The sequence below is a fragment of the Plectropomus leopardus genome, chromosome 11 (assembly GCF_026936395.1).
Source record: "Plectropomus leopardus strain MGB_pleo_1.0 chromosome 11, ASM2693639v1, whole genome shotgun sequence".
Taxonomy (NCBI): domain Eukaryota; kingdom Metazoa; phylum Chordata; class Actinopteri; order Perciformes; family Serranidae; genus Plectropomus; species Plectropomus leopardus.
In genome coordinates this window covers 31,076,385-31,092,257 of record NC_142186.1, presented here as the reverse complement: position 1 = coordinate 31,092,257, position 15,873 = coordinate 31,076,385, and the positions used below count along the sequence as shown (strand labels likewise).

Sequence of the window (15,873 nt, the reverse complement as noted above, 5' to 3'; positions counted from 1 at the left end):
ACAATATACACTATATATGAAATAAAAAGTATATACAGTATACATGATATACAAAATAAACAGTATATACAGTATACATGATATACAAAATAAACAGTATATACAGTGCTGAAATCAGGTAACAGTATGGATAACAAAAATATGAAGAGGGTAAAAGTAGGGATCAGTATAGACAGGGTCACATACAGATATATACACACAGTGTGAAATTTAAGATACAGCATTAAGTTTGATTGATGGGAGATTTTGACATTGTTGATATAGTGTTCATGATGTTTCTCTTAATGTTGTGGGCAGTGCAGAGGTGAGATTCAGTCGTGCACATTTTCACAGTTTAACATCCTCATCTTCGTTTCACACTCTGAATCCTGCCGTCTCTCCTCTCATAGGCCACAGCCACCAGCTCTTCCACATCAGTGCCGTGGTGGGGACCCACTTCCAGATGGAGGGCGTGGTGGCAGACATGGCGTCACGGCGGGCGTGGCTTCTAGCCCACGGAGCCATGCCCTCCTTTCTGGGGACCATCGGGGTGCTGGCCGCCAGCCTCGTCCTCAACCTGGGCATTATTGTCATCTTCAGCGCCCCGCTGCTGTGGAAACGCTGCCACACCTCCAACCAGCCGCACGTGTCACCGTGCGAGTGCAAGGAGCAGTGAGGGCGCGTTCTCCACCAACAGCCTCAACATGGCTCAACGAAGTAAAGGTTTGGGCTGTTTGTCCGTGTGTTTCACTGTCATTTAACACCAGTAGTAGTTGATACATCATGGTCAGTGCTTAAGAATCTCTAACGCGGTTACACACCTGAAGTTATCTGTTCATGTGTTCGCTCAGCAGCTGAGGACCCAGACGCACTTACTGAAGCCTTTTTCTGATGTTGCATTAATCTGTGAGAAAACATGTACAAAAAGTCTGTTTAATTTATTTTTAATGTTACTCAATGTGCATTAAAAAAGGCTCTGGGTTGCAGGAAGCATGCTGTTGTGACACAACGCACAAGTGCCTTATCACAGACCCGCACTTCATTCACAGTGTTTACAGTCAACCTCAAACTGGAAACATCTGATGTCACAGTTGGCAGGGATTATATTTACAATTAATGATGCTTCTTTTTGCATTTACTAGTCCAGAATCTCCTTTACTTTATTAAGGATTTGCTGAAAGTATTCTTTGTAAGTGGACCACTTAGTTCTATGCATGAAGACAACCCCTCATTCAACTCTGCATAATATAATGCAGATTGAGTTGCCGGCTCTTATATATCCACCTATTGATCCCACTCTGCACTGACTGGAATTAATTTGCAGGTCATGTGGTTCTTTTTTTTTCTTCAGATTGCCTGCCTCATTATGAACCCCACAATCTGTGGGAGAAAAAAATGTTTCAGTGCAGCAGTGATTAAGACAGGTACCATTTTTATAACAGTGCGTTTCCATCGCAACACTATAGTGGCCTCATGCCCCCTGAGGGTCTTGAACAATTTTTATGTTCTGAGCACCGTTTTTCTCTTGTTCTTCCGTCTCGTCTGTCCTGAACATTTTATCATGTACAAAAGCACTTCAATTCAGCGGCTTTATTACAGCTTTATAAGCTTTTTGCATATTTTCATTCCAGTCAAATTTCCAGCACTTGTGGTTTATAACTTAAGAGATATAGAAAGGGGGGGGGGCGGGTATATTTAGTCTGGGGTTGTATTAATATGGGGGTCTTTTTGGTATTGCAGTATTATGGTAAATATTCAGTATAAAAAGAAACATAACACTCCATATATATTGTGGTTATCTTGTCCCATGAGACTAAAATAATAAGTGTCTTCTATATACTTGGAATTGTGTTGCTTGTTTTAGGTGTGTAAACAGGAATAAAGATATATGTTTTTCTTTTCGGGGAGATCTATAGTACCATAGTTTAGTAAAAATAATAATTCTTAATAAATCCATGATTCACTCACTGTGATTATTGTTTTCTTAAAACAAGTGAAAAAATATTTTCGCAGGTTTCCTATCAAACAAAAGTTTACTAATTTATTTGTTTTCACATATTCAAAAAAAAATAAAAGTATTACACAAGCAACATAAAATGGGATTTTCAGATGCAAAAAAACGTGATGAGGGTACTCTCCAGTGTGTACCTTAACCCTTTAAAACCTGGATCGACATCACTTTTTTGTGCTGCATTCAGACACTTTTCACAGGAATTTAAACTTTTGAAACTAGCTGATTGATTTGATTACTTTCAAAATCATGGGGAAAAAAGCAATGAATAATGTGGAAAGACATGCTCTGCAACCTGCAAAAATGAGTAGATTTAAAAAAAAAAAATGTTTAAAAAGAAGGGGAAAATGTCCAGAAAACTACATTTATGTGTATCATTATTACATGTATACAGTTATTTTACAGAATTGTTTTTTGTTTTGTTTTTTTTTTCATTCTTTTCCTACGTAATTTCTTTGTATGTCTTTTTCCCCCCTTTTCTTTTGCTAATTTTCAGGTAATTTCTTTTTTTTTTTTAACTTTTTTTACTAACTTATTACTTCCATGTTTTTGAAAGAAATGAAGCCACTTTGCTCAGGTTCTAAAGATTTAATCCATTAGATAATACAGACAATATTACAAAGATGGGAAACAGAGAAATAACAACAACAAAATTACCTGAGCTGAAATGGTTAGTTTATTAATTGGTTAGTCCATTAATAAAAGTATTTTGATATTTAATTAATGATTTAGTTCAGTTTTTCAGACAAAAATTCCAAACATTTGCTGGTTCCAGCCTCTTAAATGTTCATATTTTTCTGCTTTTCTTTGATTTATGTATTTTTAAATGGAATATATTTAGGTTTTTACCTTCTTAGACAAAACTTGAGAAGTGATGGGCATTTTTTCAGTTTTTTTTTCAAATCTTTCATAGACAAAACAATTGATTAATTAAGAAGAAAAGGCAGATTAATCAATACAATTTTGAAAAACAGGCAAAATTATTTGCTTTTTTTCACTTGTTTTAAGAAAATGAAACTTCTAAGGTTTAATAATGAACAAAAATGAGATGTAATAATTAATAATATATAATAATATGCAGGCTACTCTTGTTAGTGGGCTTAATGGGAGACGGGGTGTCACATTACTTAAATGTTGTAGCACTAACAAACTGTAGGTACAGATTTCAACAATTTTACTTGACAAACAGTTTGGAAGACTCATTTGTATAAAATTTTAAAGCATGTTGGGCAGAAATTTACACTTAATTCCACCTGTAACACCAGTAGTTTGTGCACACAGTGACTAACACACACACACTCACAAAAAAGTCTTTTAGCTGCGCTGGGTTTAATAAGAGGGGAAAATGCATGTGATATTATGGGATGAGGTGTGTATCAGGTCCACGTTGGATGCTGAGGTAGAAATGTTGAACGCAGAGTGAATGTGTAGAATTACGATGAGCGCACACACACACACAAAAACACACACTTTTGTATTAGAGGAGTTTTTTTAGGATGTTTTCAAGGTTAGTGTGCAGAGTATAAAAGTCATATTTATGTCGCAGACGAAACGGAGCAGCATTTGCCTTCAATGTGGTTTCCACCTACTCTGTTTCTGTTTTATCTCCACCCCTGCCGAGCGTGGATCGATTTTTTTATTTCTCGACAGTCATCATCTTACAGCATTCCTCGGCTCGACCCTGTTGATTCTTGGAATTGTGTCATTACTGGCTTCTGTTGTGGTTCTTTGTTATCGACCCAAACTAGTTTGGAACTCATTTATTTCTGAGCTGCTGCTTTTGGGGTTTTTTTTTTTCGTCATCTCACTCATTCTCAGCCGTTTGGTGCCTGCACTGTATTTTTTTTATGTTTATGAAGCTCAGAGAAGCTTCCACATCAAATAGATCGATGCTGATGTTGCCTTTTTCTGCATTTTTACCTTCATTTAGACCAAATTTATCTATCGAAATTCTCCAGACCAGTTCACTGTTAAACGTTAGTTTAATCCTCAGTGACAAAGCAGATTCAGGTTGTAATTATCAGGAAAACTGGGCACTTTTCATATGACGACCTCTTGAAAAAAGGAACACAGCGTATTGAAGGATGTTTGAAAACGTGAAACAGAAAGCAAAGACGAGTGAGGGACGAACCATTTTATACAACAAGAATTAAAAACAGGGTTTGGAAGAATCATTGGTGCCTTTTTGATATAATGTTTATTCCTTGTCTGTTTAAAAGACAACTACTTTTTAAATGTGTTTGTTCTTTGCTGTGTATAATTTGTAATTTGCTACTTTGTTCTACTAGACCTGTGTAATAAATTAAGCCTTTTATAAGTGTAATAAGTGTTACTAGAATTATTTCAAGTGTCTTAAAAACAGATTGTCTTTTTTTTACATTCCTACCTTGTGATCAAGGCAGTTTCTCAAGCTTATAGGCAGCCTAATTTTAGCTGATATGCTGTACACTGTATGGTACATATCATTAGTATATAAAGAGTGTAACCACAGTATACATGTATACTAAAGACAAGTATCCTCTTTTGTTGTTCATATCCTTCTTCCCTTTTCTGTGTTTTTGCTGAATTTTCAAAGGGTTAAAATGAGACAAAAACAAATGATTCCATCCTGAAAGTAGTTGCTCGTTGACTTTGTTAATTAATTGACTTATTGCAACTCTTCTGTTCTGTAAGTACATAAACATATGCATCTTGTCCTCATGTCTATATCTACAACCATGCAAAATGTAGTTGTGGAAATACTGCAATTTATTATTTAATTTAAGATATAATTTGTTTAAAAAATGACATATATATTCTTTTTGTTTGCAGACACTGCAGATCCCTGCATGTTAACAGTAGTCCGAATCCAAGCAGTGTGTGTGAGTGACCAGCAGAGGGCAGAACAGCACAGTAAGAGTAGGTCATATCATTTTGAGCTGAGCAATTCATCACTCCTGTCTGCCAATTAGCTTTAACACCCCCGAACCCCCCCCCCCAAAAAATGGACTTCAGCTGCAGTGTTGCAACAGTGTGTGTGAATCCCCCAAAGATTTATCTGCAGGGAATCCAACTCAGGGAAAAAAAAAAGATAATAATCAGGCTGCAAAAGTGGTCAGTGTAACAAGAAATATAGTCCCATAAACAGCCTCCAGGCCAGACTTTGTCTTAATTTGTTTTAGATTCTTAAAAAATGTTTCTAGTGAACATCAAGGGCATTTTTTTCTAATATCTGGAGGTACACGTTACTCCTCTGAACCATCTCCCTCTATCTTTCAGATCTGCTAAACCTTGGGACTGTTTTAAGCAGCACCTAAATACCCACCTTTACAGGCAAGTTTTTCTCTAGTTATATAATTCATTTTCCTTTTATGTTTTTTGTGTGCTTGTAGAGCACTTTGTAATTCTGTTTTTAAAAAGTCCTATATTCATAAAGCTTTACTTAGAATAAGTCGATGGTTTGTGGGTCTTCCCTTCAAAAAGTCAGAGCATTAAGGACTTAATTTCTGATATTCTGGTGAATTTCTGGGTGCCACTTTGTGCCTTTCCTGCATCAATTTATGATGGAAATGTCATGGTACTTCCTGCTTCAAGCGTGCATAGTTTCATCTTTTTCCATTTTATGGCAGATTGCAACTGTAACTTTTGAGATCGCATCCTTTACTTTGTAGAAGTTCAAGTCGTCTGCTACTTTTATAATTTTATTTTGTGTAAGGCACCCTTGAAATGAGGGTCATCGTGCAGTGTTAAAACCTAGAATATAGGACATATCACTGCAGAAAAACTTCATTCACAATCTCACAAAAAAAGCTGAAGTAAAATGATCTCTCGCTCCTCACTTGTAGATTTGTAAAATGTTGATCTTTTTCAATGCAGTTTGTTATAGTCAGAGCTTCTTCAGCTGTGAATTATGAAACGATTTAAACTTAAACGCTTCAGGCAGCACACAGTTTAGTCAAAAGGGTAAAAATCTAAAGCAGGATTGTGTTCATTCTTGACAAAACATAGTAAAACGTTTGTTTAAACAGAAACAGTGGTGTGGCCTGAATAGGAGAGAACATCACTTAAAGCCAGTTGCACATTTTTGGGTAATTTCTTCTACAGCAACTCGTTGAACTCTTTAAATGTTTTTTAAAAGAAATCAAGTCAATTTGCTCCAGTTTCAAAGGGTTAAAATGAAAAATCGGAATCGACCAACATGCTGATTTCTGTCAATATGACAAACTGATCTTTTTTAAAATTGTTATTATTATTATTATTATTATTATTATTATTATTATTATTATTATTATTGACAAAGTGAACATATACAAAACATCACCCCAAACTATTTTTCTTATTTTTACACTATGAATGAATATTACATACATTGAAAAGCTTTCTTTTTTATGTCTCCATCACGATAACAGTATGCATAATCAATTTTACAGAAGAGACCTGATGATCACTAAAATTAGGTGAAGAAAAAACTGGATACATCAATATTGTTATCAGCCAAATGAGTTGTTATATATCAGCAATATATATCGTGCAATATTGTGCATCCCTGGCTTCAACATTTTGTGCAGGAGTACTTTTCCTATTGAGTCACAATCTTTAATGCCGTCTTACAGGAGGGGTGGTAAAGCATGCAGAGTGGCTTGTTATTAGCAGTGACCACAGACCAGAATGAATCTGCACTGACATTATCATAGAAGAAATAATTACCATAAAAAAATCAATGTCCTGCATACATGTATTATACAACGAGGTGGAAGATTAAAAAGGAAAGTTTCCCGCTGCAAAGCTCTAATAGGGGTTCCATTTTAAAAATGGCCTCATTTCCAGCTCTTATTATAGTCATATCCCACATCTAACCAGGCTGGAGACTCGAGTGCTTATTAAAAAGGTTCTTTCTGAAACCACAAATGGAGCCCTTAAGGATGACAGGGACAAACACTACAGAGTGTGCTAATCCTATCTGGCCCAGAATCTGCTTGTAGACACTAGAAGAAACAATAAGCCAGACACGAGTCCTCCAAGTGTTTTCATCCCCCCGGTACACCAGAGGAGGTAGAGAGAAAGAAAGAGACAGAGAAAGGGATGATAGCATTACTCACAATCCATTACCACTCCCTGGAGACGCTCTGCATACAGAGTGATGGAGGGAGGGAGGTGGTGAGGAGGAGGAGGAGGTGGAGGGGAGGGTTGGTAGTGTGAGGTGGAGAGAAGGGTTTGGTTTGGAGGGTGTTTGTTTGCTGGAGGCCCGGCAGTAAGGCAATATGAAACTTGATTATTCCTTTTCAATAACCATCTGCTGAGGATCCCGCGGAGACGTCGCAGGTTGCTGATTAGTTCGTCAAAATAATAGAAGGCTCTTGAATAGCCTTGTTAAGATGTCTAACTTTAAGTACAGTCGGCAGCCCAAATCATTGTTCGCTCTGAAGCATCCGATAATGATGGATTGACTGATGCAAAGGGATGTTGCGCAGGCTGCAGCCATTTTTTAATCAAGTTTGTTTATTTTTAAGGGCAGACAATATACAAAGTGCTGGAGTAACAATACATGAAGATATATATACTTTTTAGACATTAATACAGAGTATGTACATTTATTATTTACACTTAAAGGGACAGTTCACCCCCAAATCAGAAATGCACATTTTTCCTCTTATCTCTAACACTCAGCAACTCATGCCGAAACAATCTAGATTGATAAATAGCACTACAGGTAAGAGGAAAAATATGTATTTTTGATTTTGGGGAGAACTTCCCCTTTAAAGGCATCACAACGGTTTGTATACTCATCCTTTCCCCCTCTAAAATGCCCCATTTGTTTTTAAACTTTATTTTCCCCTTCACCTCCAGTCTCTGTTTCAGTGCCATCTGTCCCTCTCTTTCACACACTTTAATCCATCTGTTACCTCTGAAACATCTCAGTGTGTCCCCTCCCCACCATCTTGCCCCCTTACCAAATTTCACTGCAGTGCTTTGATTGTAAGGTGGTTACAGCAGCATGTTAAACATCGCTAATTCGTACAAAAGCCAGTCCTGAGTGCCGCAGGCAGGCCACAGGTCACACTGTTGTTCTTTGGAAGTATTTTTTCTTCATATTTGATAGCATTAAATGTAAACACACACTTATATGACATTTTGTTCATGATTTTGAAAAATACTCATATGATACACTGGATTTGACACATCAGAAACAAATAACCTTTCCAAGGTTTTGATTGTACAACTTTGATATCTTATATACATTAACTGAAAGCCTTAAATTACCTCCCATATCAAAACTTTTTCAAAATCAGTTACTGTTCTGTACAAGTCTGCTGCGCCCAGATCTGAAAAATTGGTTTCCACTTTTGACTCGTTTTGTGAAGTGCCCTCCTTTGTAATCATCCGTTTCATTTTCTAATTGCCTTTCAACACAAGTGTCGGCTGTGGAGTCGAAAAAAATGTATCACAGCTCAGCTCAAAAACCTCCGCAGAGCCAAAATCCTCCAACAAGCCGTCATCTGAGATCGCTCCCAGCAAGGTAAAGTCCATATACAGTTACTTCAACACTTCCATGCATGTCCCTCCATCTGGCTGATCCCACTTCAGATAAACATGAGACACTTTGGTAAACATTCGACAGGTTTCCAGAGAATGACGGGGCAGTAAAAAGGGGTCGGGGTCGAGCTGGGATGAGGTAAAGCGACGAGGTCACTGCAAACAGTTCATCCTTAAACATCGAGGCTGGAAAAGCAGCAGCTGGGAGAACTGGGACATACTTTTAAACTTAATAGGAACCTGTTTAAAGTAATCAACCCCTGATTAGAGTAATAAAATAAAAAGTTTGAGGTCTCAAATCAAAACCTGAACCTTCCCAGCCTCTGACCTCCGTTCTCTGGTTGGCTCTTGGCCCCTTTAGCCGAGGATGTCGAGGTAAACCGGCGGGTTCTTGACCAGGGCCAGCAGGCGGCTGTGGATATCCTTGATCACCATCCTCTGCTGGGGCTCTCTCTGCCAGCAGCCCTGCATCAGCAGGTACACCTCCTTCGGGCAGGTGCGTGGCCTTTCCAGTTCCCGACCCTGCGTGATGCATTCGATGGCCTGTTGGGGTGGAAATTTAAAACGTTACATTAACCGGAAATCGTGTTTATCTGTCCTTAATTACTCCAGGATGCATCATATCTTGAGCGCTGTTGTGATAAATGTTAAACTAACAGAACTGCCACGAAGGGCCATTGAGCTATGCCCGCTACCTGTCAGTACTAATGTAAAAGCAATTGGGTGTTTACATACAATGCACGGTGGCGTCGAAATTTGCAGTCGACCTACAGTGATACCTTCGGTCTCTGATTTCCTCCGCAAGCTGAGTGAATATGGCAGAATAACTAGTGATAATTGATAATAATCAATATAAAGGGTATATTAGAAGTGATATGAATGATCTGATTCTTGTAATTTATAGAATATGCATCCTATGTGTCAAATGTTAATAAGCAGAGCACGAGAGATGAGCAGACAAAAGCTGACATTTGTGTAATTAGAAAAGAGTAGAGGAGCAGAGTCAGTGTTATGGCACTTTATCCTCTGGAAACCATGAATATCCGGCATGTTCTCACTCCAAGGTTAATTAGTCAATTAGCGCCACTCTGTCAGTGCTTTTGGCATACCAACGTGACACCAAAAGCCGCCTTCTGGGTCTAACCGTAACACGGCTGAACGGTGTCAGATGAGAACACGCTCTCAGAGAACAGGTAGCACTGTTATGAAGCGACAGATGGCAGCAGGTGCATTCACGTGCAACACGCCTGGGCGGCCTCACTAGAGAACACGGCTGGACGGAACTGGATGCGTGCACGTGAAACGCAGAAGCGCAGGGCCAGATAATAACGCTGCCGGTAACCACGTAATATAAGGAGCGCAAGTTCACTTACAGGGCGGGCACCTGGGGAGGTGAATGGGTCCCAGAGTTTGCGTCTCTTTTACCTAAACCTAACCATCTGTGACTTTGTTGCCTAATCTCAACTATCCTGACAGTCTGCACTGTTGTGTCAACACAAAGACAACGCTGCTTCTTCCCACCATGTGCATTTCTTCACATCACTGTAACGGCATCCTGTAGCATAAACAGCTGATGCAGAAGAATACCTAAAACGTTATAAGTACACGTGGAAGGTCACTGACAGAGCGGCACTTCTCAGTTCTTGAGATACTTAAGTAAAACACAGAAATAGCCTTCGCAAACAAATCATGTAATCACCAAAGTCATAGTCATCTGAGAATCATGAATGTCTAATGAATCAGTGCCAATCCACACAGAAGATGTTGCAATATTTCAGCAGATATGAGAACATTTTGACCTGCCTGTGGCAATACCATTAAAATTCATTTAGAGAGAGACAGTAGATGATGCACCAAGGATGATTTTTTTTTCTCTAAAAGATCCTTTTTGGCAGAACAGCCTTCATATCTACAGATTTACAGATATGAGTCCATTAGCAGAGACCTCGGGAACAAATGAGAGCAGCCAAAATATGAATAACCTGCCGCTCAGACACTAATGGCTGTGATGACTGATTGAGTTCACACGCTCCGGCTGCTCAGTGAATAAATCACTGTTGAGGATGAGAGAGAGGATTTTACTGCGCTCTCCATTTGAAGGGTTACTGACTCAATCTCTCCCCCATTGTTAACCTTGGCCCGATTCAATGAGCAGAAGAGGTCTGTCAGCGCTGAGCCAATTCACACCAAAATGGCCCGTCAGTCAGACTCACAGCCCGGCACAAAAACTGAAAAACGGACGCCCAAAAATGGCCTCTGTCGCCTTGGCGTGCAGAGTCAGTATTTTGGGATGATTTATCTCCTCCACTGCGTGTTTAGGCAACATGATAATTTCACCTGTCCCTCATTGGCCGAGACAGATTGGGCTAACAAGGTTAAAGCTCATTGGCCCCGGGCAAAAATGAGAGCCAATGAGATTAGAATTGAGTGCCAGCGAAAAGTGATCCACCCTTCTCTTGAAAGGAGAGAGGGTTTCGGCCTTTAATAGCACCGCTGTGGTCGCAGTGGAGTCCCACGTCTTGGTGCTCCGGCTGAAAAGGCTAGACTGGACCGCCCTTAATTACTATGAACTTATTGATTAGTTTAAGAGTGCAGAGCGGTGAAAAACTTCAGCAACATCTGCTCTGAAGTACCAACAGCCACACTGAAAATTGTTCTACAAGTTTGAATTACTGTATGTGGAAGAAGCAAAATATTTCAGGCTGCCATAAAGAAAAAAGGTAATAGCAATAAATAGATTTAAAGCGTCTATTTTTTTTTACTAGCAATGTGTAACCATTTGAAATCTGAATTGGCATCACCTTTCTTGTGCTGCGGGAAAAATGCCCAGAAAACTATATTTCTAACGATCATAATTATGTATTTGAATGTTTTTACAAAATTGTTTTAATTCTTAAGCCCCTTTTTTGTGTCTTTTTGTTGTTATTGTTTTTTCTATTCTTTTTTTTGTGTGTGTTTTTTGTTTGTTTTGTGATTTCTGCTTATTTTCACGTAATTTTCTTGTACTTTTTAAAAACTAATTTCTCACTAATATTGATTTCATTTCTTCTTCCACTCCAAGGATGGTTTTTATTGACTTGCATAGTCATAAATTTCAATGGGATTTTAAGTGATCCAGTTTTTAGATGGCACTTTAAAACCCAAAAGACAAACAAAAGGTCATCAGTTAACTAAATCTCTTAGTTGTGTGGCCAGTGGGGAGGACTGCAGCTCCACCCAGAGAAAGTTGTCTGATAACAGAGTGCTTTTGTAGACAGAGTTTAATATTTCACTCTTAGGTTTTAACTTGATGCCGTGTGCTTAGATTTCCTGTCAGACATCATCAGAGTTTATTTCGGCATGGGGTAATTGAATTTGATCTCCAAACCTCAACAAATGAAACTGAAACTCTATGACTGGCTAGTGGCTAAATCTTTTTTTGAGAGTGTGTGATTTGGGTGGACTGTCCCTTTAAACCAGACGGAATAAATCCTGATAGCGAATGAGTCGTATCTCAAAAAATGATGCTCAAAAAAAATTACTTACTGATTTACAAACGTCCTGGGGGCTTAGTCGAACCCATAGACTGTAAATAAAGATGGACGCCGCACCCCCACTTACCCCCGCTATGCTGAAGTAAGGTTAAAATATTCCGGATACGAGCGTTGCCATCTTGCGAGGATGATGTCATTGGGAGCCCTGCATCTGCACAGTAACGATATCCGACTGAGAGCTGTCATGTCGTCCATCTTTATATACAGTCTATGGTCACATCCGGCAGTGCTCACATTAATCATTAATATCGCCTAAGCAGGTGATGGTCACTCACCAGCATTCGCTCATCTGTGACCGTGCCCTAACTCTTGGAAAGAAAGCGAATAGGCTACCCGAATTGGTGAAAAACTGTTAACAGCATTGCATGAAACAACCAGAGTCCCACACCCACAATCAGCGTTTTGAGCAGCAAAGATGAAATGTCCCTCACTGTCATTGTATTGGGATGGCAACAGATAAGTTAAACTACTACTACCTGCACGGCTGGATGCCACAAAAGGTACGTTTGGATCGTTGATCTTTTAAATGGAGCCATGAAGGCTACAAAGACCTGTTTCTGCAGTTGTTTGCTTTGATGAAAAAACATTTTTTTGCCAATAATAAGTAACATCTCAATTATTGACCATGAACGCTGTCGATAAACTCTTCATTCTAGCTCACCTCACTGTTGGACAGCTGGTACCAGGGCTGTTTTCCATAGGTGAAGATCTCCCAGAGCACCACGCCGAAGCTCCAGATGTCGCTCTCTGTGGTGAACTTCCTGTACATGATACTCTCTGGGGGCATCCAGCGGATTGGCAGCATCGTACGGCCGCCCACCTTAGGATGGAGACGAGGCAAAGTATGTGATTTTTCATCTTTATTGCATAATAAAAGTCTCAAGGTGAACATTTAACCACTTTGCTTTGTTGGTGACACTAAGCAGAAATACCATCTTTTAGTAACACATTTTTCAGCAAATCTCAACAGACTAATTCCTGTTCATCCTCGAAAATACCCACTGACCTTGTCAAAAAGAGTTTTATTTAACATCCAAAATAGCTTCAATTTAGACTAGTTAAAGGAAAATGATCCCAAAGCCCCCCAAAAGTGTAACTATTCATAAGGCCAAAAATTGAGAGAAAAAAAATCTGTTTTTGTCATTAGACTGAACTGATACTTTGAGAACTTTTCATCTTAGAGCCAAAAAAACATTACAGTCCTGTCTTTGTCTTTTCCAGCCACATACCCGATAGTAGTCGGTGCTGTAGATGTCTCTGGACATGCCAAAGTCTCCAATCTTGACCACCAGTCCCTCTCCAACCAAACAGTTGCGGGTTGCCAGGTCACGGTGGACGAAGTGCAGCGATGCCAGGTAGACCATGCCCGAGGCGATCTGAGCGGCGATGTGCAGCATCTGAGGCATGGTGAGCTGACCCAGCGGCGGCATCTTCGTCTCCTCCAGGATACGAGCGTCGGGGCCGTGAGCTCTGCGGATGACACATGAGGAACAAGTGAGTGTTTCTGGATCAAGGCTGCTTTTTTAGGGGTTTTTCAGCTTTATTGGGCAGATGACAAGGAAATATGAGAGATGTATGTAGATACTTTGAGGTCATGATACTCGTTTGCCATTGAATCCTGCATTTAAAATTCAACTTAGGTATAAGTACAACAGCATTATTAGCAAGCTGGACTTAAAGTTCATTAATAAGTAAAAAAAAAAAAGCTCCAGTTAGTGATGTGTACTAATTTATGACATAATTATTTTGTCACTAATACATCAACATAAGCAGAAAATTTTGGTATTATACATAACAAACAAACAACAAAATCAGTTGTGTTTTGGTGAGTCATCGTGTGTTTCCAGCAGCTTTTCAGGCACCGAATGTCGGGATTTTGTAGCGAAGTGTCACTGTGACTAGTTGCTAAAAGTTGTTGTTTTTGTACTAAGATATCGCTGCATTTCCTGCTGGGATATTGACATAAAAATTGTGTTCCCTGCTGGGACAGTGACATGAAAAGCGGTTGTTTTTACTGACACGTTGCTTAATTGTTGTTGTTTTCCAACATATCTGTGTTTTCCGCCAAGTTAGTGACACAAAAAGCACTTATGTTTTACCGAGACATCACTGTTTTTCCAGTGGGGATCAGGCCCCAAAATCTGGGTATTTAGAGCCAAAGCATTATCTTTTCCTAACCATAACCTTGTGGGTTTTGTGTCTAGAACTAACTACAAGTTAACCATGTGAAACATGAGTTTCAATGTATCGGCTACATAACGTGCAAATGCAATCTGTCCATGGTTTGCCAAAACTTACAAAGCCAGAATTTTTTCTGGCAGTTGGGTTGCGACTGTTGTAACTGCTGGAGGTGGCGCTTGCTTTAATGAGCAGTTTGGTAGTTTAATCCAGTTGTTCCTGGAGGTAGTGCACCATGTTTTTTTTGTACTCTTCTATGATCTTTGCTTTTTGTACATAAATGGATTACTTAATCTCTTTTGTTCTCAAATGGTTATTTAAATGAAACCGTGTGAGAAGTTTGGAGGGTCAGTGTCTCTTTGGTGGAGCTGTCACAACTAACAGACACTTGAAACATGACGAGAGGCTCAAAATTGACATTTCTTTATTGTAAGGGGTCACATATATAACACATTTAATATATAACAGTAATCTTTTAATTTTTTTTATGTTTTATTTTATAAGGGTGTCATTTGTTTACTGTTCAATTTTAATCTTAAAAAAATAACAGTTGTCAAATTAAAAAAGTGGAGTATAAAGTGCAATTTTTCACTGAAACGTAGTGGAGCAGAAGTAAATAGTGACATTAAATGAAAATAAGTACCTCAAAAATTTAAAAGCAGTCACAAAAAAATCAAAAGATTCCTAGAGCATCCTTGAAATAAATTCAATGAACCATTTTAAATGATCATCATTTATCATTTCTGAATCTTCAGGTCATGTGTGTTGGTAGTGCCCTGTTTTTTAGTCTGATTTTTAAGCTTTTTAAAAAAATAAATGTTTTTGGTAGATGACAGAGTATTTTTCTTATTGGTTTTCTTTTCTGCACTGGAGCTGAACTCCTGACCACTGTGCCGTGTAAAGGGGCCTCATATTTCCATTTGTAAAGAACAGAACATGCTGGCCTCTGCTATTCTCCTCTGCTTCTATTGGTTGTTCAGGTTAATCAGGCAGGGATCGGGCTCCTGTTTTGTTGGTAACTATGGCATCAACCTTGGGTGACCTGAAGGACAATGACCTCAGCATGCAATCTGCAGATTGAACATTTCTGACATATATGTGCTCTTGAGAGCATTTCATGGTCGACGTGACCACGCCATAATAAAGCCATTTAACAGCGACGGTTAATAGAAAACATAAGGCTTGTAATACGCCTACAATTGATTTGCAATAATGCAATTCAGAGATGCAGACCACATTGACTCTCAGTTGTTGTTGTGGATCCCAAACACCCACTCTAACGTCAAACTCCGGCCCTAAATGAGCAAATCACAGCTGATGTGTCTCCATCCATCCTAATATCTATCTCTCCACTTTGTCCCCTCCTTATGAAGGAAGTTGTCTATACAATCACTATTAGTTTAAAAGGCAGGTGGCAGGGTGGGAAAGCAGCTGCATTGTGGGGGCCCTCAGACGTTTCACCCATTCTGTCTGCTGGAAATGTGATTTCCATCCATTGGTGAACATATATCTCAGGCGAAGTCTGTGTGCGCGCACGTGTGTTTGTGTCTGTGTGTGTTTTAATTCCCAATCTGTTTCCAGTGGAGGACACCTGGCAGACAGCATCAACTGCGTCTGCCCTAATAGTTTTGTCAGATGGTTTCCCAGGTGCCAAGTGAG

The 15,873-nt window shown here is 39.2% G+C and overlaps 2 protein-coding genes across 5 annotated transcripts in view; one reads left to right on the top strand and one right to left on the bottom strand.

The window, feature by feature from the left end:
• Nucleotides 1-4,316, top strand: part of paqr6 (progestin and adipoQ receptor family member VI) — a 31,040-nt gene extending 26,724 nt beyond the window's left edge. For both annotated transcript variants that reach the window (XM_088084614.1, XM_042489215.2), the window contains exon 8: nucleotides 390-4,316. In XM_088084614.1, coding sequence (XP_087940740.1) covers nucleotides 390-655 — 266 coding nt within the window. In that variant the 3' untranslated portion in view covers nucleotides 656-4,316. The remainder of the gene's footprint in view (nucleotides 1-389) is intronic.
• Nucleotides 4,317-7,430: 3,114 nt separating this feature from the next.
• ntrk1 (neurotrophic tyrosine kinase, receptor, type 1) overlaps nucleotides 7,431-15,873 on the bottom strand; it is a 45,094-nt gene continuing 36,651 nt past the window's right edge. For all 3 annotated transcript variants that reach the window (XM_088084613.1, XM_042489213.2, XM_042489214.2), the window contains 3 exons: nucleotides 13,266-13,506; nucleotides 12,698-12,856; nucleotides 7,431-9,046 (listed from right to left, as the gene is read on the bottom strand). In XM_088084613.1, coding sequence (XP_087940739.1) covers nucleotides 8,861-9,046; nucleotides 12,698-12,856; nucleotides 13,266-13,506 — 586 coding nt within the window. In that variant the 3' untranslated portion in view covers nucleotides 7,431-8,860. The remainder of the gene's footprint in view (nucleotides 9,047-12,697; nucleotides 12,857-13,265; nucleotides 13,507-15,873) is intronic.